This window comes from Ascaphus truei, chromosome 5, assembly GCF_040206685.1.
Source record: "Ascaphus truei isolate aAscTru1 chromosome 5, aAscTru1.hap1, whole genome shotgun sequence".
In the NCBI taxonomy this organism is placed as follows: Eukaryota; Metazoa; Chordata; class Amphibia; order Anura; family Ascaphidae; genus Ascaphus; species Ascaphus truei.
In genome coordinates, this window is record NC_134487.1 from 224,265,449 (window position 1) to 224,289,654 (window position 24,206).

Below are 24,206 nucleotides of genomic sequence, written 5' to 3' on the forward strand. Positions count from 1 at the left end.
ACTTCGGTGTCTGCCCTGCAATAGTGCTGTGTTCCTGCTCTCCTCCGCTGGCAACCTGCTTCGCTGCGATCCTCTGCAAGTGAAAGGGTAGGCTGCACCTATATCAATCATACTATGAATGTACAGAAATAATGTAAAAAAACTGTGAAAACACAACATTGAAAACGGGAAAAAATAAATAATACTGTAGGTAGGAGTTTGGATGACAATGGGGATAGCAAGACAAAAAGCATGGAGGGGAAGGAAGAAAAAAAAGGGGGGGGGGAGAGGGAAGGGAGGTAGCAAAGAGGTGGATGAATGCCCCCCCAAAGGATTGCCTTTGTGCACGTACACTCTCCCAAGCTTGGCGCTTGGGGAGACAAATAAAATTGACTTTGATGTGCGCTCAGCAGCAGTCAATACAAACACACACACAGACACACACACACACACACAGACACACACACACACAAATAGCCCCGATCCACGCTTGCAAAATTATGCAGGACACCCTGTGCTCATGCTTGGAGAGTTGGTGATGTCACCGCTCTCAGCGGCAGCGTGGACGCAGCCTAATTTTGCAAGCGCGAGCTGTTGAAATATGTAAGTATTTAAACATATTTGGATTTATATTGTATACCATTTAATAAAGGTTTTTTTTTTTCATGTGATTTTGATTACTTCAGGCCCGAGAGAGGGGGGGCCCGAGAAATGTTATGGATGAAAAGGGGGGCTCGGCATAAAAAGTTTGCTCACCCCTGTAGGGAGGGCAGGGTTGACAAAGGGGTGTGCCAGGGCTTGTGACAGGACCTGAAGGGGCAGTGCCTTAGCAAATGGTTGTTAAAATAGAATACAAGAAAATTGGTCTTTCAAAGTTGTTTTTTTAAAAACAGAAAATGCTAAAAGTATTTTTTCTTACTACAGAACTGATTTATTAAATAAAACACACATGCAGGATATTGCCTGAACTGCAGCTTTAAGTCTATCAATCAAATATATGCATGAATATACATTTTATATGGCATTTTACAATAACTTTTTTCCCTTCTTTTTACGGTTTTAAACTTCTGACTACTTTTGGAGAATATAAACCAATTTGACAATGCAGAGCAGTAGATATTTTAGGGCAAATTGGATGTTTTTATAACACATAAGTTGCACTTACATATTATACACTATGGCTGAAATTAAACAAGTTCAATCTACCTTCTGTCAACAATGGTGAAGAAAATATATAACAGGGAAATATAATTCATGAATATTTTACCAAATTCTTTATTTAATGTTAGACATGTAAAAATAAAAATATTAATAAAGTTGTGCATTGGAATACATACTGTTTGTCATTATCATTTGGTTGTATCTCCTTAAGATAGAAAGAAAAGTCAATTACTCCAACCTAACAAAACAAAACAAAAACCAGCATAGTTACAATATGAAAAGGTATACAACGACAAATAACAACATTAACTTTGCATTGTCAATGTACATCTAGCACTAATTTCCCCCCAAATTATATATCCACAAATGGCAATGCAGAAATGTTTCGTTTCAAAGTGGCAGTGCAGTAAAAAGCTAAAGGAACTGCTAAGAAGATCTTTAAATATATTAGAAAATAAAATGTGGTCTATTTCAAGGTTAGATGATGCGTAAGCAAAGTGTAAGAGATGAGAAGAAAGCAGAGATATGTCACAAATTCTTTCCCCCAGCATACATGATGAAGGAGCTAGTAGCATAAGTGACCCATAAAAATCTAATATCACAATTAAGAGACATTTGACTAACAGAGGAAGAAGTGCAAAAGCAGTTTGGGAAAAGGTAAATAGGGACCCAGTTAGCATTAACCCAGTGGTTCTTAGCTCAGCCATAGCTTGACCATTGTACTTTGTTTCCAAAGATTTTATTGCTATAAGTTGAGGTGCATAAGTTTGGTATAAAAGATGTGGTGCTATTGTTAAACCATTTTGCAGCCAGAACTGACTGATACATTGCTTTGCTATGCTTGTAAACCCCTCTACAGGAGGTTTGTAAAAAAAAAAAAACTAGATTGCAATGAAGTAATTATAGGCATGTAAACTTTAACAATAGTAATAAAATGACTTGTTTAGTAAGAAATAAGAAGTTGCCTCAGGAAAATAAAATTGTTATCAATATTCAGCATGGCATCATGAGATATAGACCAGATAGGCAGTAGAAAACTAAGCACTACAAATATAACAAAAAGCATTCTAATTGTCAGTGCTAAAAGATGGAGAAAAATCATCAGCAAATCCAAGATCTAAAAATATGTAACTCTACATTAAAGGTGTGGTTTCGCCTAGGCAAAACATTTTGTACCTTTTTTAATTTTATAGGAAGCAGAGAGTACAGAGCTGAATTTCATTTATCTGAGCTCCAGAAACTCCATGCGTCTCAAGATACTTACCGTCGAATGTGCCCCTGGGACGGTCCGCTCCAGGGGAAACAAAATGAAGGTTTAAAGCTTCTGCATCACACAGGTCAATAGGAAGTCGTAACTTCATCCGGGGCAGCTTCATATCGGCCTGCATGACACAGGGGATTTAAACCTGCATAAAGAGCCAGTGGCACCTTCAGAGGTAAGTATCTTAGGACGCAGTGGCTCCTCGAAGCTGAAATGCACACACCAGCTCCAGAGACCTTGTGCGTCATATACAAGTTTGGGGGGGTTGTGTTTTTTTAAAAGGTGAAGTGGTCCTTTTTATTAGAATGTTCCCTTAATCATACAAATCAACAAAATGTTAAATTGTCACATCACACATACTTGTTGAACTAATGTTTTGATGCACAAATGCATCTTTATCAAAGCATGCATTGGTGAGAAATACATCAGACCAAACTACAGCAACCTTATTAGCTTTTTAGAGGAGATAATGGGGTTAGATAAAGTCAATTAAACCAACAGAATCTACACAGTGGCAATTTACATTTCTGCCGCTCGAGGGCAGCCCTCCTCCCTAGTGTAATGATGTCATGGTGGCATGTGACACTGCGTTGTCATGGCAACAAGGCGTCATGTGACGTTGTGGTGTCATTTGGCGTCGGGTCGCCAAGACGACGCGACGCTACAGGAGGGGGCTGCTCTGGAAAAGGTAAGGCGCACACAGACACATTTTCTCCCCCCAAAATTGCCGCCCTAGGCTATATCCTACTAAGCCTAATGGAAAATCCGCCTCTGGATCTATGTACAGTAGATTTTGCAAAGGTACCATTTAGGAGGTTGCTGTACAAGGCAATTGGTCAAATATTGCCCATGGACTGAGATATAGCTTAAATATAGACAGTAAAGAGTAGTCACTAATGGAACATTCAGATTGGGCTAGTTTATTAAGAGTTTTGGAAATTGGCTCTTTAACTTGCTTTTAAATTACTCGAGAAATGGCCATACAAAGCAAAAGACACTTAGGGCATCATGCAGTAAGCAGCGGAAAGGCAATTCTCGTCACTTTCCCGCCTAAAAAGCCTATCCGTATTCAGTAACGGGCGAGAAAGTGGCGAGATTCAAAAAAAACGCCAGTTTGGCTGGCGGTTTTTTTTTTTCCGCCGGTGGCGGGGCGAGAAGGCACTTTCCGCCTAAAAATCCAACTTTTTCCGCCACGCTGTATTCTAGTAGAGGCGAGTAGCTAAGCGGAACTATTCACCTCTCTAGAATACCGTTTTGCTGGCGGATCAGCCACGCAAGAAAAAGATGGCAAGTTGCTGCTCAGAGGCAGCGGATGAGTGGCGGATCAGCACTTAGAAAAAATTCAGGCCTTTTTCCTGGCTGGGATTGATGCCGGGGGTCTCCGGAGCTGATACCATTAATATCAGCACCGGACCCCCCCCCCCCCCCCCCCCCCCCCGGCATGCATCCGAGGCAGGAAAAATGCATTTAAAGCCCACTTCATTATGAAGGGGTTAAACAGCCGTGCCAGCTTTATTGTGGGTAGCGGGGGTGGGTGAAGGGGGTATTTGGCCCTTGTTGTTTGTTTAGGGCTTGCGGGGGGGTTTGCGGGTACACTTAACCCCTTCACGACCGTAGCGGTTAATACCGCTACGGTCATGAAGGGGTTAAGGCCTCCCGCTACCCTCCCGCAAGCCCTAAACAACCACCGTTGGGGCTAATACCCTCTTCACCCACCCCCACTACCCACAATATAAAAAAAACCACACACACACCAGCCCCACACTAACTAACTAACTAAATAAAGAAATATATATATATATATATATATATATATATATATATATATATATATATATATATATATATATATATATATATATATATATATATATTGTGACAGAAACCAGGGGATGGTAATAAATTCCGTACATAGGGCTCCCAGGATACTGAACAGTTTCTATCCTGTTTGGCCTGGGAGTGCAGCCTTATAATACATACACTACCGACACACTTTATTGAAGTGTGGTCGGTACCGCAAGCCGGGAAATCTCCCGGCTTGCTAGTGGCCGCCCCTCGGCGTGCCGCGCGTCATAGACGCGCGGTCACGCGTCATCGGGAGCGTGCGCCCGCTGCACGCGTGTCCAGGGGCTCCCCGAGGGAGCCCTGGTGTCCCGCGATCGCGGGACAGCGGCAGGGGGTTCCGGGGGACCCGGCGGACCCGGCAGCGGTAGGGAGAGCGCCCCGATCGGAGGGCGCTCTTCCGCTGCTTCGGCGTGCGCCCGTCACACTCGGGCGCGCGCCAGGCTACTGCTGCGGCACAGAACGGGCAAATGCTCGAATAAACTGTGCCGCAGCAGTACACTCCATCCCACAGTTTGGCAAGCGCTGGAACTGCGGGATGAGAGATCCAGACCAGAGTTTGTCTGCTGCCTGATTTCTGTCACCTGTCATGCTAATTAGGAATCAGGTATGTAAGACTGATTTCCTGTTTGCTCTGGCTCTCCCCAAGAGCCTGGAGGCTGGAAGGCTGCTGAACTACAGAGGGGAGAAGCCTCTTCCCCAAACAGGTTCAATCTTTCTGTTCATTTGTATAAGACTGCAAAAGTACCTTGTTTTGTTGTTGGAAGTGGAAAAGCCACTTCCAACCCTGAGTCAGGGATATCTAAGTTAAGTTATCGCTCAGGTGAGCAGCTTTTGTTTTTGATCTGTTTTCTGTTGTTTTCACTGTGGCAGTCTCAATGTCTGGGACTGAATAAACCAGGCATAGCCTGTTTAAAGGAACAGTACGTGACGCCTCATCATTTAACCTACCCTAAAAGACCGTGTTCTAACAGTCCCGGACAAACGACGGAGCCCCGGAGTAAGCTGTTTGTCACTATATATATATATATATATATATATATATATATATATATATATATATATATATATATATATATATATATATATATATATATATATATATATAACCCCAACAACACCTATACCCCCCTAACATACAAAACAGTAATGGGCACAATGACTATTATCCACAAATGGATAATAGTGCAGTTGTCCATTTAAAATACATACAGGACAATAAAGACATTAAATACATATAGCACTCACCCATGTGCGGCTGCCACGATGAAGGCCATCCTCATCTTCATCCTGCCCATGCCCCATCCGCTTCTGCAAAACAGACACAAGAATAAAAACATCCAATGTAATGTCCTCTAACCCCTTAATCACCATAGCGGTTATTAACCGCTACAGTCATTAAGGGGTTAACCCACCATCACCCACATACCCTCCCCCACACCGAGGCCTAACCACCCTCACCCACTACCCACAAGGGAGGCCTACCACATACCCTTGGGGCCAATACCCCGTCCCCCAACACATACAGTACAATAATGTGCCAAATAACTATTATCCACATAGGGATAATACATTATTTGACCATTATTAAACACATTAAATACCGTAGTAAAATAAAGAAAATTCTACTAACCTCATCAATAAGAAGGCTCCGTCGCCAGCATCATCCTTGGGGTCCGTTGCCAAAATAATAAATAGCCAATACATATCAATGCCATTAACATACCAATGAACCCCTTAATCACCTTATTACTAACCTCAAAGGTAATTAAGGGGTGAAGCCATCCTGCAATGGCAACACCACTTATGCATAACATCCTCAATGAATTAAAAAGCAATTTCCTAAACAAATCTCATGTAATCATTTAATCTGAAGCCTCAAATGCCACTTAAAACATTGCATTTACAGTGTATACATGTAGCATAACATGTAAACTACATGTACACGCTGCAAATCAATGTTAACAATACAATAATCCAACTAAAATAGCCTGACATCACAAGAAGTATATTATGTAATGCATTAAAGTCACCATCAATGAATTAACAGACATGAATTACATCCCTAAACAATTCAAATACCATCCATACCAATTACACAATTAACTATAGCTATCGTTACAGAGAACAAGTTCAAAACATACAAAAAAGGACACCAAAAATTACAATATACTAAAGCAAGCCTCTCCATAACCTACAGTACAGCATAGAAGGCCAAAAATTACATCTCTCTAATAATAAAATACATTTAATACACATCTATGCATAGCAGCATAGCCACAATCATTTACAATACAGTAAATCAAGCTTTTACAACACTATAATTTCTTACCCTGTATGTATATATCTCTCTAGACATACATACATACATACATACAGTGGCAAGAAATGATATGCATAAAAAAAATAAACACATGAAAAAGCACAAAAAAAACACAGTTACATTAAATACATTTCTTTATTTAACTTACCATTACTTGACCCCACCGACCCCCATTGATCAGCTTACTAACGAACCAATCCACGAACAGGAACCCATAAAATAATAAACAAGAAAATAATAAACATTAAAATAATAAAACACGACAATCCAGGAGTCTTCTAGTTGTAATCCATCTTCATCTGTATTCTTCTACCTTCTTCCGGGGTCTTCTTCCCATCTGGTGCCATGCCCTGGTCTTCTTTCTTCAGTAGGAGGTCCTTCCTCCTCGACGTCTGGCTTCGAAATGAGACGACATAGGCTTTTAAAGGCCTATGACGTCACATTTTCGTCATATGGTTCCCGCGGCCCTGATTGGGCCGTGAAAACCATGTGTTTTGGCCGATGTAAAAAAAAATGATGACGTCACTTAAAGGCAAAGAAAGCACAGCCAATCAGAATGGCTTTGCTTCAATTGCCTTTAAGATGACGTCATTAAAAGAAACATGGCCGGCCTCACATGGTACGGCAGCCAATCAGAGCGTGGGAAGTCTATCCCTACTCTGATTGCCTCTAGTAGACCATGTGACAGAGGCTTGGGGAAAAACGGATATGACGTCATTGAAAGCCTGTCACATGGTACTTGAACCAATCAGAGTAGGGATAGTCGTCATCATTTTTTTTTTACATCGGCCAAAACACATGGTTTTCACGGCCCAATCAGGGCCGTGGGAACCATATGACGAAAATGTGACGTCATAGGCCTTTAAAAGCCTATGTCGTCTCATTTTGAAGCCAGACGCCGAGGAGGAAGGACCTCCTACTGAAGAAAGAAGACCAGGGCGTAGCACCAGACGGGAAGAAGACCCCGGAAGAAGGTAGACGAATACAGATGAAGATGGATTACAACTAGAAGACCCCTGGATTGTCGTGTTTTATTATTTTAATGTTTATTATTTTCTGGTTTATTATTTTATGGGTTCCTGTTCGTGGATTGGTTCGTTAGTAAGCTGATCAACGGGAGTTGGTGGAGTCAAGTAATGGTAAGTTAAATAAAGAAATGTATTTAATGTAACTGTGTTTTTTTTTGCTTTTTCATGTGTATTTTATTTTATGCATATCATTTCTTGCCACTGTATGTATGTATGTCTAGAGAGATATATACATACAGGGTAAGAAATGATAGTGTTGTAAAAGCTTGATTTACTGTATTGTAAATGATTGTGGCTATGCTGCTATGCATAGATGTGTGTAAATGTATTTTATAATTAGAGAGATGTAATTTTTGGGCTTCTATGCTGTACTGTAGGTTATGGAGAGGCTTGCTTTAGTATATTGTAATTTTTGGTGTCCTTTTTTGTATGTTTTGAACTTGTTCTCTGTAACGATAGCTATAGTTAATTGTGTAATTGGTATGGATGGTATTTTAATTGTTAGGGATGTAATTCATGTCTGTTAATTCATTGATGGTGACTTTATTGCATTACATAATATACTTCTTGTGATGTCAGGCTATTTTAGTTGGATTATTGTATTGTTAACATTGATTTGCAGCGTGTACATGTAGCTTACATGTTATGCTACTTGTAAATGCAATGTTTTAAGTGGCATTTGAGGCTTTAGATTGAATGATTACATGAGATTTGTTTAGGAAATTGCTTTTTAATTCATTGAGGATGTTATGCATAAGTGGTGTTGCCATTGCAGGATGGCTTCACCCCTTAATTACCTTTGAGGTTAGTACCCGATAAGGTGATTAAGGGGTTCATTGGTATGTTAATGGCATTGATATGTATTGGCTATTTCTTATTTTGGCAACGGACCCCAAGGATGATGCTGGCGACGGAGCCTTCTTATTGATGAGGTTAGTAGAATTTTCTTTATTTTACTACGGTATTTAATGTGTTTAATAATGGCCAAATAATGTATTATCCCTATGTGGATAATAGTTATTTGGCACATTATTGTACTGTATGTGTTGGGGGGAGGGGGTATTGGCCCCAAGGGTATGTGGTAGGCCTCCCTTGTGGGTAGTGGGTGAGGGTGGTTAGGCCTCAGGGTGTGGGGGGGTTAGTGGGGGAGGGTATGTGGGTGATGGTGGGTTAACCCCTTAATGACTGTAGCGGTTAATAACCGCTATGGTGATTAAGGGGTTAGGGGACATTACATTGGATGTTTTTATTCTTGTGTCTGTTTTGCAGAAGCGGATGGGGCATGGGCAGGATGAAGATGAGGATGGCCTTCATCGTGGCAGCCGCACATGGGTGAGTGCTATATGTATTTAATGTCTTTATTGTTCTGTATGTATTTTAAATGGACAACTGCACTATTATTCATTTGTGGATAATAGTAATGTTGCCCATTACTGTATTGTATGTTGTGTATTGCTGCTATGTTTATTGGGGGCATTTGTCCCCAATAAACATGCTATTATGCGTTAACCCCTTCATTGCCTTAGCGGCTATCCGCTATGGTAATGAAGCAGCATTAATGTATTTTAATAATATTGTGCGGGAGCAGGGGGCCCCCTGAGCTGAACCGCATTTATTTGTTGCTCAGAGACCCCCTGCTTCCCGAGTTACAGGCCCCGGTTTGGGGCATCGGTTACAGTGTGGACGCCATGTTTGTTGCGGGCACATAGCGTATGGGACACTATAAACATGGCGGCGACACTGCCCATCCGATTACACATACCGGGGCCTGTAACTCAGGAAGCAGGGGTCCCTGGTCCACAAAGTGATGCGGTTCAGCTCGGGGGACCCCCTGCTCACTGTACAGTATTATTAAATAAATATTAATGCTGCTTCGCTACCATAGCAGATACCCTGTAAGGTAAGGAATGAGTCTTTATTGATATGTGTGTTTTACTCATAGTGTAGATGTGCAGAGGGTCTCCGGAGCTGAAGCGCTTTTGTTTTAGGTCCGGGGACCCCCTGCTTCCCGAGATACAGACCCCTTTATGGGGTGCCGGTATCCCTCTGCTTTGTTTACATTCTGCGGTCACGTGATCGGGACCTTAAATGCAGAGGGATACCGGCACCTCATAAAGGGGCCTGTATCTCGGTAAGCAGGGGGTCCCCCGACCTGAAACCAATGCGGTTCAGCTCCGGAGACCCCCTGCACATGTACACTATGAATAAAAGTTGTTTTAAAAATAATTTTTATTGTGCTGATGTTTGCGCCGAGAGAGCAGCGGATCTCTCTCTGCTGCAAACACAACTCGGCAGGGGACGGATTCTCGGCAGTTTCTCGCCAGGCAGCCGTCCCGCCACCGGTTACACGCCATTTCATCAAATGGTGGTGGCTAATTCATTCCCCAGAGATTGGCCCCTTACAGCATACAGCCAGTTTAACACGCCAAAAACATGGCTAATTGCTAAACTGGCTAATGCATTTTTCCGCCGCTTACGGCATGATACCCATAATGTTCTACAGTTGTAAAACCAAGTACTACAACAGGATGAAATTAAAGCCTTCAATAACTTGGGACATTTCTGAAAGGAGATCAGTGCTTTCTTCTGCAGACTGACATTTTGTAATTATTTTCTTTGATATACTTCTTTGGGATATTAGATATTTGGACAATTATATTTTGGCTGTTTACTTTCAAAAAGTCTTACAAATATTTTTGAAAATGACTTATTGCTTTAAAAGTTGACTCAAGTATTGTTTTATCTGTTTGTTTTCTTCTTTATAATCTACAAACTGCTAATCTGCAAACTTTTTGTAAATGCTGGGTCGTATTTAGATAAGAACAGTCAATTTGTGAATAAATTGTTTTATTCTTACTTTATCATCAAATAACACACACACCACATTTGTGAATCCCAATGATAATTACAGAAATTCCACAATTTTTCCACGATATTTTCTTGAATCAAAAATCCGTCTTTTCTTAAATATCAGTGTTTTTTTATTAACCAATTGCATGTCTTTTGAAACAAAATCATGTATAAATTAGACAAACAATGAGTAATTAAGAGTACGGGTATGTGCAAAATTAAGTGAAACCCTGGTTTTATGAGCTTAAATAAAGGGGGTAATTCTAATCGGGTGTTTAAATAATTAGTTGGATCTTCAGGGATGAGTTTGGGAGGCCCCATCCTATATAAAGATCAGAAACTTTGTGTCTTTATCATACGGGTGAGTGGAAACATCATGTAATGATCAAAAGAAAACTCGGAGGACCACAGAAAAGCAGTTGTTGATGCTCATCAGTATAGAAATGGTCACAAAACCATGTCTAAGGATTTGGTGCACCACCAATTCACTGTCAGATAGTTTCTCAAAGAACAAACCGTCAAATCATCCAGGAAATCAGAAAGTACCTCAGTTAACATCCAAGGATCTGCAGACCACTCTAGCCATGGCTAATATGAGTGTTCATGACTCAACTATCAGAAAAAGACTAAACAAGAATGGTGTTCATGGAAGGATAGCCAGAAGGAAACCCCTACTCTTTAAAAAAAAAAAAAAATATTGCTGCCCTTTTATTTCACAGGTAGAATAGACCCTCGGGCCCCACAGAATTCTTGAACGGTGACTGGACGCGCAACATGGCGAGTGTCAGGTTACTAGGAAACAGTAGTAAGTAAATATACTAGTTTTGATAGGCCTTGACTGGATCGTTTTCTAGGGAGGACTGATCACCGTCCCAGGAATCATCTAACTAACCCAAAATATAGTACCTGTTGCAACTTTGACCATCAGTGTTATAGTTTATTTAAACATATCGCAGGAGTATTTTTAAAACAGCCAGAACACACAGAGGATGGACACATACCCGTTCAGGTATCAACCCCTCTCAAACAGGAATTAGAAACCAGATACAAAACAGAACAAGAAAGTTAGGAAACTATCATGTAGAAGTTTCAATAAGAGGTCACAGACTGTAAATCTAACATCCAATTTGTATGGAATTACAATCAATAGTGGAAGAAAACAGACACTCCCAGATAAATTGTAACAGTGAAAAAAAGAAAAAAGATGCTCTTACTGCAGTGTGAATTTTGTAGTATTAATAAAAGAGAACAAAATAATTAAATATTTGAATATTAATGACTTGCAATACATTTATAGTGTTTAAGATGTCCAGTAATAAATTGGTATTTTTCTCTCTACTATTTTTTGCACTGTAAAACAGATCAGTTATGCGGTGCTGCAGACCATTTTTTTTATTTGAAAATCATTCAGCAAAAAAACATTAGAATTTGTTATTAAGACTGATCTATTTGAGTGATTGGTATATACAGTATGCACTCATTTCGTCTCCAATTCAGTGATGTATTTTTCAAGCAAAACTATTTACAAACAAATACATGTTTGTGATTTCACGGCATTAAATACTAAATAATGAAAAAAGGTATAATTGTTCTAACATTTGGTTACGCTATAAATCTAAAATCTTGGACTCCCTGAATTAGTTGAACAAATATAAGTAAAACACGATGTGGATTTATAGTATAAACTCATTGACACAACACACTGTTGGCAAACAGGTAAAACAATTTAATTAATAGATCATAGTGATAGGAATGTGCACAAAATATGTTTTTGTTTTGGAGTTTAACCAATTACTGTTAATTCCTTCGTAGTGCGTTAATGTTTTTATTTCCTTTGCTAGAGAACTTCAAAGACATTGGATACCTTTGGTGTACTTCCAGTTTCTTTCCAAAGTTATGATTGTTTAGTGAATAAATATGGCAAATGCAGACATTACCTATTCAAAGGATTTTGAACTAGTCTATTTTTAGTGTAACAAAGAATTACGAGGGGGAAAAAAGGAATTCATGCCACAAGAAAACACATGTCTTATGTTTTCTGTGATGTAATGTTATTTATTTTCTGTGTGTGTAAAGAAAGAGCAATAATACATCTGGGAATAAAACAAAAATCCAATAAAGGATAGTTGAAGAATTGCAATCTCAAAAACATATTTGAATTACTCTATGAAGTACTATTTGGGACATAAGAGTTTCTATTTTAATTCAGATTTAAAGAAATATAAAACAACCAATTTGTAGGAGAAAATATAATTAGTGAAAGGGAGTAGCAGTTATTTTACTTTCTGTTCCTCTGCTTCTGCGGGTGACCTGGTCACAAAATGATCGTCCACAAGTGCAGAATTCTCATAGTTCTATATTTAAAAATACTGCTAGTAAGATTGTTTATTACCAGGTCCCAAGTAAAATGATAACTATCGCCAATAAAATCATGACTATTTTCAATAGAAAATTAAAAAATAGAGCACAGCAAAAATAGGCAAGGGCTGGAGGCAACAATAAAACCTATTATTTATTAGGCATAATAGCCACAAAAATCAGACACACAGGGTGAGGTCCTCTGACTTGTTTCTCGCCATGGAGGCACTTTTTCAAGAGATTCTTTGAATCTTATATATTATATTTTTGTGTATTGGTCTTATGCTTATGAAATGTGTCTCTGCCTTTCTCTTAGAGAACTGGATTTCCTGCCCTGTGGCAGATTTATTTACAATAATTCCAGTAACAGAAATGACATGTTATGGTGATACTATAGGCAGCCTGTTATCTAATTGTAATGATTTTCAGCAATAAGGTGATTAGTGAAAATAAGAAAACGGAAAAATATAAGTATATTTTTATAGCCGTAGTAATTTAAGGGTCATATATAGAAACATAGAATAATGTTTTGTTTATTAATGATAAATACAAATACTAGTTACCTGAGAATCCAAATCTTCTCCTTTAAGGCATAAATTTGCATCAATCATGTTGAGTCCCACCAGTAATCCAACAATCACAGCCCCTTCCTCCTCCATCATCAAAGCATCATGTTCATAAAATTCACTAAAACAATAAGTAAAATAAAATGGGAAATGATGAAGAATGACACGGAAGCAATGGAAATTTCAGAAAGTATAAGATTTAGAACAGCACCTAAAATTAAGCATATAAACAGGTAAATACAGAAATGGTGCACGAGAACAAGGAGGAACCCTAATTTCCTCCAAAATTACAATGTACACTGCCGACACGTTTAAATCGAGCAGGGCTAGTTCCGCAAGCCGGGGGATGCCCCGGCTTGCTAGCCCCACTCCCTCGGCGTGCCGCGCGTCACCGATGCGCGGTCACGCGTCATCGGGTGTCAGCGCCCCCTGCACGCGCGTCCAGGGCTCCCCGAGGGAGCCCTGGTGTCCCGCGATCGCGGGACGGCGGCAGGGGGTTCCGGGGGACCCGGCGGACCCGGCAGCGGTAGGGAGAGCGCCCCGATCGGAGGGCGCTCTTCCGCTGCTTCGGCGCGCGCCCGGCACCCTCCGGCGCGCGCCAGGTTACTGCTGCGGCAGAGAACGGGCAAATGCTCAAATAAACTCTGCCGCAGCAGTAGAACATGGGGTATGTTCCCAGCACACAACAAGAATACGATTGTAATAAATTGTCAAAAGGTTTTTCAAAAAATATAGTCGTTACTTATATATTGAACGTTACATGGAGCAAACATCTACATATATCCAAGATACCTAATAGGCTAATATTTCAGAAATATACAATGATATGTCACAAAATATACAAACATATAAGGAGGAAAAATGCACTAGAAAAGGGAGAAAAGGTATGGGGAGACAAGGGGAAAGGAGGGGGATAAAACAGGGGAATAAGGGAGGCAACGTTTCGGGCTCCTAGCCCCTTCTTCTGGCCTGCTCCCTTAGATCAATTCGATCTAGGTACTTCCCTTGCCCCAGTCACAAACAGGTACTTCCAAGCATTATGAACTCAGTATCAAAAGATATACAAAAAGAAGGAATGCCTATGGCACGCTATCCCTCAGTGGGGTACCACCTACAACTATTGCAGCAGACACTACCGCAATAAAAGACACGCTCTCTCATAAAATGCAGCAGATATTCTCTTGATGCTGATAAGGCACACTCAGAATAAATAAACTAATGATAATGCACTAATGCAATAGAGAACCAATACAACAATGAGTTATTCTAGCTACTATGGCAAAACCACATAGGTAGTCTCAGGCGTCTTGCAGTCAGTTTCCAGTTTACTAAACTCAAAGTCTAATTACTGCAAAACCAATACAAAAAAATAGCACTTGGTGTTTTACCCTTTATTAATCTGGTGCCATTTGTTTCCACTGGTTAACCCAGTTGGCAGCTTGTGGGACTTCGTAAATAACCCCCTATATCCAATTCCACATTTTTGCAATTCACATTAATGTATTACTATATTATGCATACAAGTACTCATTTATTTACTAAAAAGGTGCAATCCACACTGCACCCTAATCTATATAAAGAAAAAACAAGTTTTCCTAACCATTTGAAAGGGCATGCCTCCCATACCTACAGGATTTACAAATTGCCCCTTGCCCCTTTGTCCATCTAAAAATCTCTGCTGGTCGGCTAGAATACCAAGACAGAATATGACCCAGTAAAGCTTTAATGTCTAATGATGTCACTGTTTTCACTGGGGAGAGAGAGCCAATAAACAGTGACTGTGCTTACAGTGAATTTGTTTTAAAATAAAAATCAGTAGAATAGGAGATTTTATTTTAATAAAATGTAACGTGGTACTTATAATCAGTGGTTGACAAATCACCAAAAAATCTACTCGCCACACAAAAAAATCTACTCGCCACCTAGTACCAAACGTGTGCTGCTTGGGCCAATATTTACTCGCCCGGGGGTTAAATCCACTCGCCCGGGGCGAGCAAATGTATAGGTTTGTCGAACACTGCTTATAATTGACCACTGTGATGTGATTAGCGCAAAAATTGATTTCCTGTGGGATTGCATCTTTGATTATTTCCAAAGCACGCAAGCATCCACTCAGACACATGTACATATCCAAACATGCATAAACTTAATTGTGACAGGGTGAAGTCAGGTACTGATAGTTATGCCTGGGAAACATATATCTGAGTCCTTCATCCAGCACTCAGAAGGTTAACCTGGTAAGAATAGCTAGGCAATCAGGAAGGAAGCAGACACACCTGACAACCAGCATGATGATATAAGGAAGCCAATGCTTGTAGCTTGTAGGTGGCTGTCTCATACTACAGAGTCCTATGCATATACATTGTCCTATGCAAGCTACTATGCAAATGGATTCCCAACCCTCTTTCTAGAGGACAGTAAGAACCTTAATATTGTTTCCTGACTGTTGTGATGTATGTTAAAAGGTTGGGAACTGGAGATAGCCAACCAGCCTGATAGATAGGGCTTGGATTGTGAGTAAGTTCTCCCAATGCGAAGCAGATGTTATTTTCCTATGTTTTGTGTTGCCTTAAAGGGACGGTGTGCCCAAATGTTTAGTTCTGTGGTGAAGAAATACAACCACTTAACATTTGCTTTAGCCTGAAACTACACGTGTGGACTACTTTCTGACCTCGCCTACAGGCCGTCCTGCCACATCAATTATAAATTGAGTTGCACTCAGTACGTCTACCCTTTATGAACACATGCACTCCTAGGTACAGTATGCATATAATCACTCTGCAATGGAAACGTACCCAATGCAGTCATTGATGTACATTTATATACACTTATACAACCAGTCAGTCAGATACAGTACATAACATTTTAGTTCTGGGCACTTATAAAAGTTATACTTTTTTAATATTTAATGTAGTACATATACATTGTTTTAAATACAATATGATGTATAACGTTTTAGCCAGAGATTTTCAAAAACAAATAAATACAACTAGCATATATATTACTATATACAAAAAAGTTGATTAACTGTATAATAAAAGGACAATAAAAAGATTATATAATAATACTGGTTGTTAGATATTGCCTAACTTATTCTTTGAAGATTGAGAGATAGGGATGTTGAAGGTGATGGGAGGAGGTGGGAGGTTATAGGTACTTCTAAATCTAAGCACTGATTAAAGCCACTCTTTATCTCAACAATTTATTCTTACTCAGACCCACACAAAGTCACAAATATTAAGAGACATACCTACAGACCAGCTAACCTAAAGGCTCTTTTCTGTTAAGCACCCTTTTATTACTAATGTTTCACAGTATGTAAAAGATGCCGACCATAGGAGATATCGAGCAAAAGTTCTGCATGCAAGAGTCAAGTCTTACTTCCTAGTCTCTTGATGTCCTCACGGGCAGGCTGCAGTAGTACAGTAGATGGCAAGGAGAAGGCCTTTGTACAAGCCCTATCTAAGCCATGGACCACCTTTTAGGAAGAAAGATGAACTCACAGAAGGCTTGGAAAGTGGCACGCATGAAAGAAGAAATTTTAAAACAACTTACCGTAATTTTCTTTTCCTGGAACCATGGCAGTGGGCACCTTTGGGTTAATCCCTTGTCACTCTGGGTAGGACAGGAAATAGACTTTTGCAGGTAGGCCATATAAGGCCCCTCCCTCTACCTGCACCTTAGTCTTACGATTCTTCCATAGCTGAAACATATAACTGATAGGCATTAGACATACACAGAGAGGATAACTATGTGCCCACTGCCATGGTTCTAGGAAAAGAAAATTACGTTAAGTTGTTTTAAATTTTCTTCTTTCCTGATCACCCTGGCAGTGGGCACCTTTGGGACATACCCAAGCAGTGAAAATTTTAGGGAGGGATACATCAGAATAAACACCACCAGTTAATGCCTTTATCAGTTTGACCTTTATTAATACACTTTACACTTTATTTCACTACAGATTCTAACACTCTACGACCAAAGCTTGCGTCAGCTGATGATTGTACGTCTAGTCTGTAGTATTTCAAGAATGTATTGAATGAGGACCAGACTGCCGCTTTGCATATCTGTCCTGGTGTAGCCTGGGCTTTAAATGCCCATGAAGTAGACATGGCTCTTGTAGAATGAGCTTTAATGTTCAAAGGTTTATCTTGTCCTTTGCTTTCATAAGCTTTTTTAATACAAGACACTATCCACTGGGAAATTGTTGTCTTTGATGCTGCTTGACCTTTCTTCGGTCCTTCTGGTATGATGAATAGTCTGTCTGACTTTCTGATATCTCGCATCCTTTCCAAGTACACTTTTAGACATCTTACCACGTCTAATTTGTGTAGTCTTTCTTCTTTCTTATTCTTTGGTTCTGGACAGAATGACGGAATCACAATTTCTTGATTCATATGGAACTGTGATACAATCTTTGGCAGGAATTGATGCACTGGTCTGAGAACTGCCTTGTCTTGATGTATGACTAGGAATGGTTCCTTGGCTGATAGAGCCTGTAGTTCTTCCACTCTCCTTGCTGAGGTGATTGCTATCAAAAACGCCATTTTCCATGACAACCATTTTAAGCCTATCTATTGTATAGGTTCAAACGGAGCTGCTGTTAGTACATCCAATACTAGGGACAAGTCCCATGTAGGTACCCTGTTCTTGATTTGAGGCCTTAATCTTTTAACTGCCTGCAAGAACCTGATGATCAATCTTGCCATTGCCAGATTTCTTTCCAACAAGGCTGATAGTGCAGACACCTGTACTTTCAATGAGCTAAGACTGAGACCATTCTCAAACCCCTTTTGCAGGAACTCCACTATTGATACAATTCTAGGTGAAAGGAAATTTTGTTTTTCTTTTCCACACCAATCGCGAAAGCAAAGCCAGATTCTATGGTATACTTTAGATGTGGAACCTTTCCTTGCTTGTAAAAGGGTCTGGATTGTTTTGTCTGAACAACCCTTCAGTCTCAATGTTTCCCGCTCAATCGCCATGCCGTCAAGGCCCATTGTTTGGTGTTCGGATGACATATTGGCCCCTGTCGCATCAGTCCTTTGCGATCTGGTATGTGCCATGGTGTATCTACTGCCATATTCACCAAGTGTGTGAACCAAAGCCTTCTTGGCCAGTATGGTGCTACGAATATCACCTCTGCATTTTCCTGATTGCTTTTGGAATTAGGGGAATAGGAGGGAACAGGTATGCCAACTTGAAGTCCCATTTGAAACTGAGAGCATCTGTACCTTGTGCGCTTGGATGAAACTGTCTGGCACAGTAGTTCCTTACCTTGTGGTTCTGATGTGTCGCCATGAGATCTATGTCTGGCTGACCCCATTGCTCTACCAGTTCTTGAAACACCTGTGGGTCTAATGCCCATTCTCATGGGTGTATGATGTTCCGACTTAGAAAGTCTGCTGTGACATTTTCCAGTCCTGGGATATGTATGGCTGTAATTTGTGACAAGTGGCGCTCTGCCCAAAAGAGGAATTCGGCTGTGAGGTTCATCAGCTTTCTGCTCCTGGTTCCTCCTTGCTTGGCTATATACTGAGATTGAAATTGTGCCCTGCATATTATATCACCTCTCAGGACTTCATTAAAAAGTGGGAAGATACCCTATCCAGATGCTCTAATGAGCTTATGATTCTCCTCATTGACCATGAGAAATCTAGGTTAGATGTGACCAATAAAGATCTTGATGTCAACCTCAAGGACCTCAGTAAATATAACCAACTACAGGAATTCGAGGAAATGGAGAAAAAATTGGAAACTAACATGATTAAGTTTAGACAAGAGCTGAAGGATAGGAAACACACTAAATATCTACGAGATACTAATGATTACGAGCAAGGCACAGTATATAGATACCCTATTAGGTCTAGGAGAAGGGGTAATTATTCTGATTACTCGTCATCAGAGACAGATGTGTCTGACGGCGAACAGACGGGCTCCAGACCCAAGGGTCAAAATAAAGGTAGAGGTAGCAAGGCCAATAAAGATATGCAGGCTGGTTTTTTAGCACAGGCCCTCCTAAACGTAAAACCAGGAGGGGAAAAAAGAACCCTAAGAACCAAGAAAAACCCAAATGCACCCACCTAAGGACTAATAACTGTATGGACAACGATGCTTTGCAAGTGTTCAACCTGTCTACTCATTCTTTCAGTGAGATCCAACTGAACCTGTTAAAGAAGGGTCTTTCCTTTTCACCCACTTCTGATTTTAATTTATTTGAGTGGGTGAAGGATTTGAACCTTTTCGGCAGGCGTTTACTGCTACACAAATTTTATTTTAAACGGGCTGCCGCTAATCCTAATGCTATCAGTGACGGTTTGAGTGCACAGGAAAGACAGGATTTTGCGGATCTCTGTCAGCTGTTTGACCAAAACATCTCATCAAATACTGATATAACAGGTCCCTTTACTCACTTGAAGACCAAGAGTCATTTTACCCCGCCAATCACTATTTGTCCAGCCGTTGAATTATTTGTCGCTTGTGTCACTAGGGACCTAGAAGCCGAGCCAAGACATCATAAGTCTGACAATAACCTCACACCTGAGGAAAGAATCGGCTTAAGAGACCTTATGTCTAATAAAGCTTACACCATTAAACCATCTGATAAAGGTGGTAACATCGTGATCCAAGACACTGAAGCCTATGTTAGTGAAAACATGAGGCTTCTCAGTGATAAAGATTGTTACGAGATCCTCGAGCGCAGTCCCACAGCTGAATATAAACTTGAACTGTTAAACATCTTACAGGATGCCCTCGATACAGACATGATAAGCCGTAGTGAGTTTGAATTTATGTACCCTAAATCGCCCACTGTAGCAACATTTTACACTTTACCAAAGGTACATAAACGGTTAAAGTCCCCACCAGGTCGCCCAATCGTTTCGGGCAACAACTGTTTGTCCGAAGGCAGCAGCATTTATTTGGACAAGGTCCTAAGGGACTTTGTCATCAGTCTCCCATCGTATGTTCAGGATACGAAAGATACACTCAAGAGACTGGATGGGATTCACGTTACATCCCAGACCATTCTTGTGAGTTTAGATGTCGAGTCATTATACACTTCCATCGTTCACAAGAATGGTCTGTCTGCTGTTAAATACTTTCTGACGACCAGGGACCTTAGGTTCAACAGACACAATACATTTGTGTTGGACCTACTTAACTATGTTCTAACACACAACTACTTTGTTTTCGATGGGCTCTATTACCACCAGACCCAGGGTACAGCTATGCGCACAGCTTGTGCACCAACGTATGCAAACCTGTACCTGGGCTGGTGGGAGCGTACCCACGTTTTCAATGCGGAACTCTCTATTTGCACTGACCACATCTCTATGTGGATCAGGTACATAGACGACATTCTGCTTCTATGGGAAGGTCCCACCCAACTTCTTCATGAATTTGTGGATAAGCTGAACACAAACACGCTTAACCTGAGGCTCACGACTGTGCTAAGTACAACATCTATAACATTCCTAGACCTGAACATCTATGTTGATTGTGATCGGAACATACAAACAAAGGTCTTCAGGAAGAGCACAGCAACTAATAGTTTATTACTGGCACAAAGGCAGCACCCCAGCAGCCTCATAACGGGCATCCCAATAGGGCAGTACCTCCGCCTTCGGAGGAATTGTTCCACGATCGAAGAATTCATTGTTCAATCTAAAGAACTTCGATCGAGGTTCCTTAACCGTGGGTATAATGTAAAAACATTGAACAAAGCTTATCATCGGGCACTACACAGCGATAGGCGCTCTCTCCTGTCCAGCAAAAAAGAAAAATCGAAAGACACAACAATTAGAGTCATTGGCACCTTTAACAAAAGATGGTGGGCTATTAAAAAGATCTTTGCTAGACACTGGCACCTTCTTCAAGCGGATGTCGACTTGGCGCAGGTTATAGGCCCTAGACCCACTATTACCAGCAGGCTATCTAAGAACTTACGGGACTCCTTAGTGAACAGCCATTTCCAGCGGGCTAGGACCACTACCTGGTTAAGTCCTGTGAAAGGCATGCACCGCTGCCAGGGGTGCAAAGCGTGCAGACATATCAACGTTGGCAAAGTAATCGCCAATCATGATAATACTTCACAATTTTGTGTGGACAGTTTCATTAATTGTCGGACTACCAACGTTGTCTACCTTATCACATGCAATTGTGGTAAGAGATACGTTGGTAAGACAACTAGACAACAACGCAGGCGTGTTATTGAATATATTAATTCCATCAAGCACTCTGCTGAAACATCGGTTGCTAGACACGTCACACAAGTTCATAATGGCGATACAAACGTTATCAAATTCATGGGTATCTATCAGTTGAAAAGTCCCATGAGAGGGGGCAATATTGACCAATCCTTGCTTCGTATCAAAGCAGAATGGATTTACAAGTTAAAAACCAGGAGTCCTCATGGACTCAACGAGGGGTTCACCTTTACACCCTTTATCTGATTGGGGGGAGTTTTAATCGGACATATGTCCCCTTATTTGGTACATAGACTCCTTACCGGTTCCTCTCATGTCCAGTCCGTCATTTTTCATGTCCACTGTGTTTTTTTCCAGTTCTTGGTATTGAAATATACTACACCATTATGATTTATTATTTTCGTATAAACTAGTGACTATAATACTAGAGCTCTAAACCCAGTTTTGGGTTTACTGTTTGTGTAAGGTGTGTACACGTGCTTCAAAATAATTATCTGATGAGAGCAGTCAATTAACATCTCGCATGTACATATAGATATATTTTACTCATTATATGCATTCTATCCATCACTACATTTTACTATGACACATTGTTTAGTATCATATGTTTGGGGGATTTTGGAGAATCCAGCATGTGTAGTCATCCTGTATATTATGTGTTATATAGGTTTCTGAACACCTTTATCCCCTTTCTATGTCCTGTACCTGCTATATTGATCCCCTAATGGCTCTATATGTATGCCAACCACAGGAATGTGGCTGTTAGATCCTATCAGCCCACTCCTGTGTATTAGATGCTTCAGTATGTGGCTTGCACAGGCAAAACATCCTGTGGCATTATTGCTGAATTATTTCTATGTCCCTGCGCATGCGCTACACTAACGGGCAATAGGAGTCATTATTTCCACGTCCAAGCGCAAGCGCAACATGATCGGACAATAACAAGCATAAATGTCTAAGTCCATGCGCACGCGCTATACAAACGGATGGAAATATCTCCAAAATATTTCTAAGCCCCCGCGCATGCGCACTAGGAACGTGCAGAGGGAATTATTTCTAAGTCCCAGCGCATGCGCACTACGAACGAACAGAGAGAACTATTTCTAAGTCCCCGCGCATGCGTATTACGTACGGTCTTGAACAGTTAATAATCTCGGAGTCCTCGCGCATGCGCAATGAGCACGGACAGCAATGGCTAATAATTTCAAAGTCCCCGCACATGCGCACAACGCACTGGTAGAGATTATTGCTTCTAAGGCCCAACGCATGCGCAGTGAGCGTGGACGTAAACAGTAATAGTTTCTAAGTCCCCGCGCATGCGCAGAAGCCGCTCTATGCGTCGCGAATACTCTATGGACTTGTAAGACTCGGCAATGTTCGGTGGAATGGTTAGAAATTGTGCTATTGGGGTATATAGCCTAGGATTGCAACTAGATTGAATTTTAGTAGCTTTTGAATTGTTTATTTAGCAAATTTGAGCGTGAGCGCAGTGCGCATGCGCAACAGCTGTTAGCTATTGATTTTTCAATCACGACACGGTAAGGGTATAAAAGGGTTCAGCCTTTTCTCCCCCAGTAAATTTTGTCCCTGAAGAAGCTCCTTTGCTGGAGGGAAACGCGCGTTGGACGCGCAATGTTGTCAGTCTCCTACTTGGAGCTGTTTTAATGTAGTGCTTGTAGTCTGCTGGTTCACTGTGTATAGATCTCAGTATTTGGTTAGTCAATCCTATTTCCACAGTCAGTGAGCTTGCTATCTCTGCTCTCCATGACATGTGTGCTAACAGAGTTTAGGCTGTGAACTCACCAGTTACATTGCTGTGAGTGTGAGTTCCATCTAGTGTTAACTTACCAGTATTTTTACTGGGAGTGTTAACGTTATCACTCTGAGTACTTGTACTTCATCACACTTACTACTTATTATTGAAGTAGTCAATGGTAATAATTGCAGCAGGTTCGCTGGATACTTACTCACTATCGCTCGCTGACTTGTATATACATACACATACCATTGAGTCTCACAGTTGTCCCAGAGGGGTTTAATGCCCTGACTTAGAGCATCTTGTATCCTCTACTTCCCATCATCATTAGGTTGTACTGGGATAGTATAATTATATATTTGATGACATGGGTGCTTGATATTATTGATTTAATCCATTTTTAAATTCACTTTACACAATTCTTTGGTAATATATGTTTTAAGTAAATATATTAAAAGTTAACTTTTACACGTTGTAGGTGTGCAGTTTAGTGAATTCTTTTAGGGGCACAATCAATTTGTGTTTCCCTTCCCTTTTTTCTGATGCTATATACTTGACAACTGACCTGTTGTCTGATTCTATTTTTATATAGCCACCATTTACTTGGTCTTGAAAAGCTTCTAGGGCCCTTTGTACTGCTTTTAGTTCCAGCAGATTTGAAGGAAGATGCTTTTCCTGGTTTGTCCAGGTTCCTTGCACCAATGTTTCTCCCATTTGGGCACCCCAAACTGCGTTGCTCGCATCTGTAGTAATTCTTACCCACTGTACTGGGTGTAGTGTTTGCCCCTTTTCCAGGTTTCGGGTATCTTCCCACCACTTTAATTCCTGCTTTGTGTGTGGGTGTAACAAGATTCTTTGTCTTGTGTTTTTGTGAT

General features: G+C 40.7%; 1 protein-coding gene across 1 annotated transcript in view; it reads right to left on the reverse strand.

Annotated features, from left to right (window-relative positions):
• The window catches only part of LOC142495763 (RUN and FYVE domain-containing protein 1-like), a 597,647-nt gene that overhangs the window by 516,007 nt on the left and 57,434 nt on the right, over window positions 1–24,206 (reverse strand). The window contains 2 exon segments of the mRNA XM_075601692.1: window positions 1,317–1,378; window positions 13,366–13,489. Coding sequence (XP_075457807.1) covers window positions 1,317–1,378; window positions 13,366–13,489 — 186 coding nt within the window.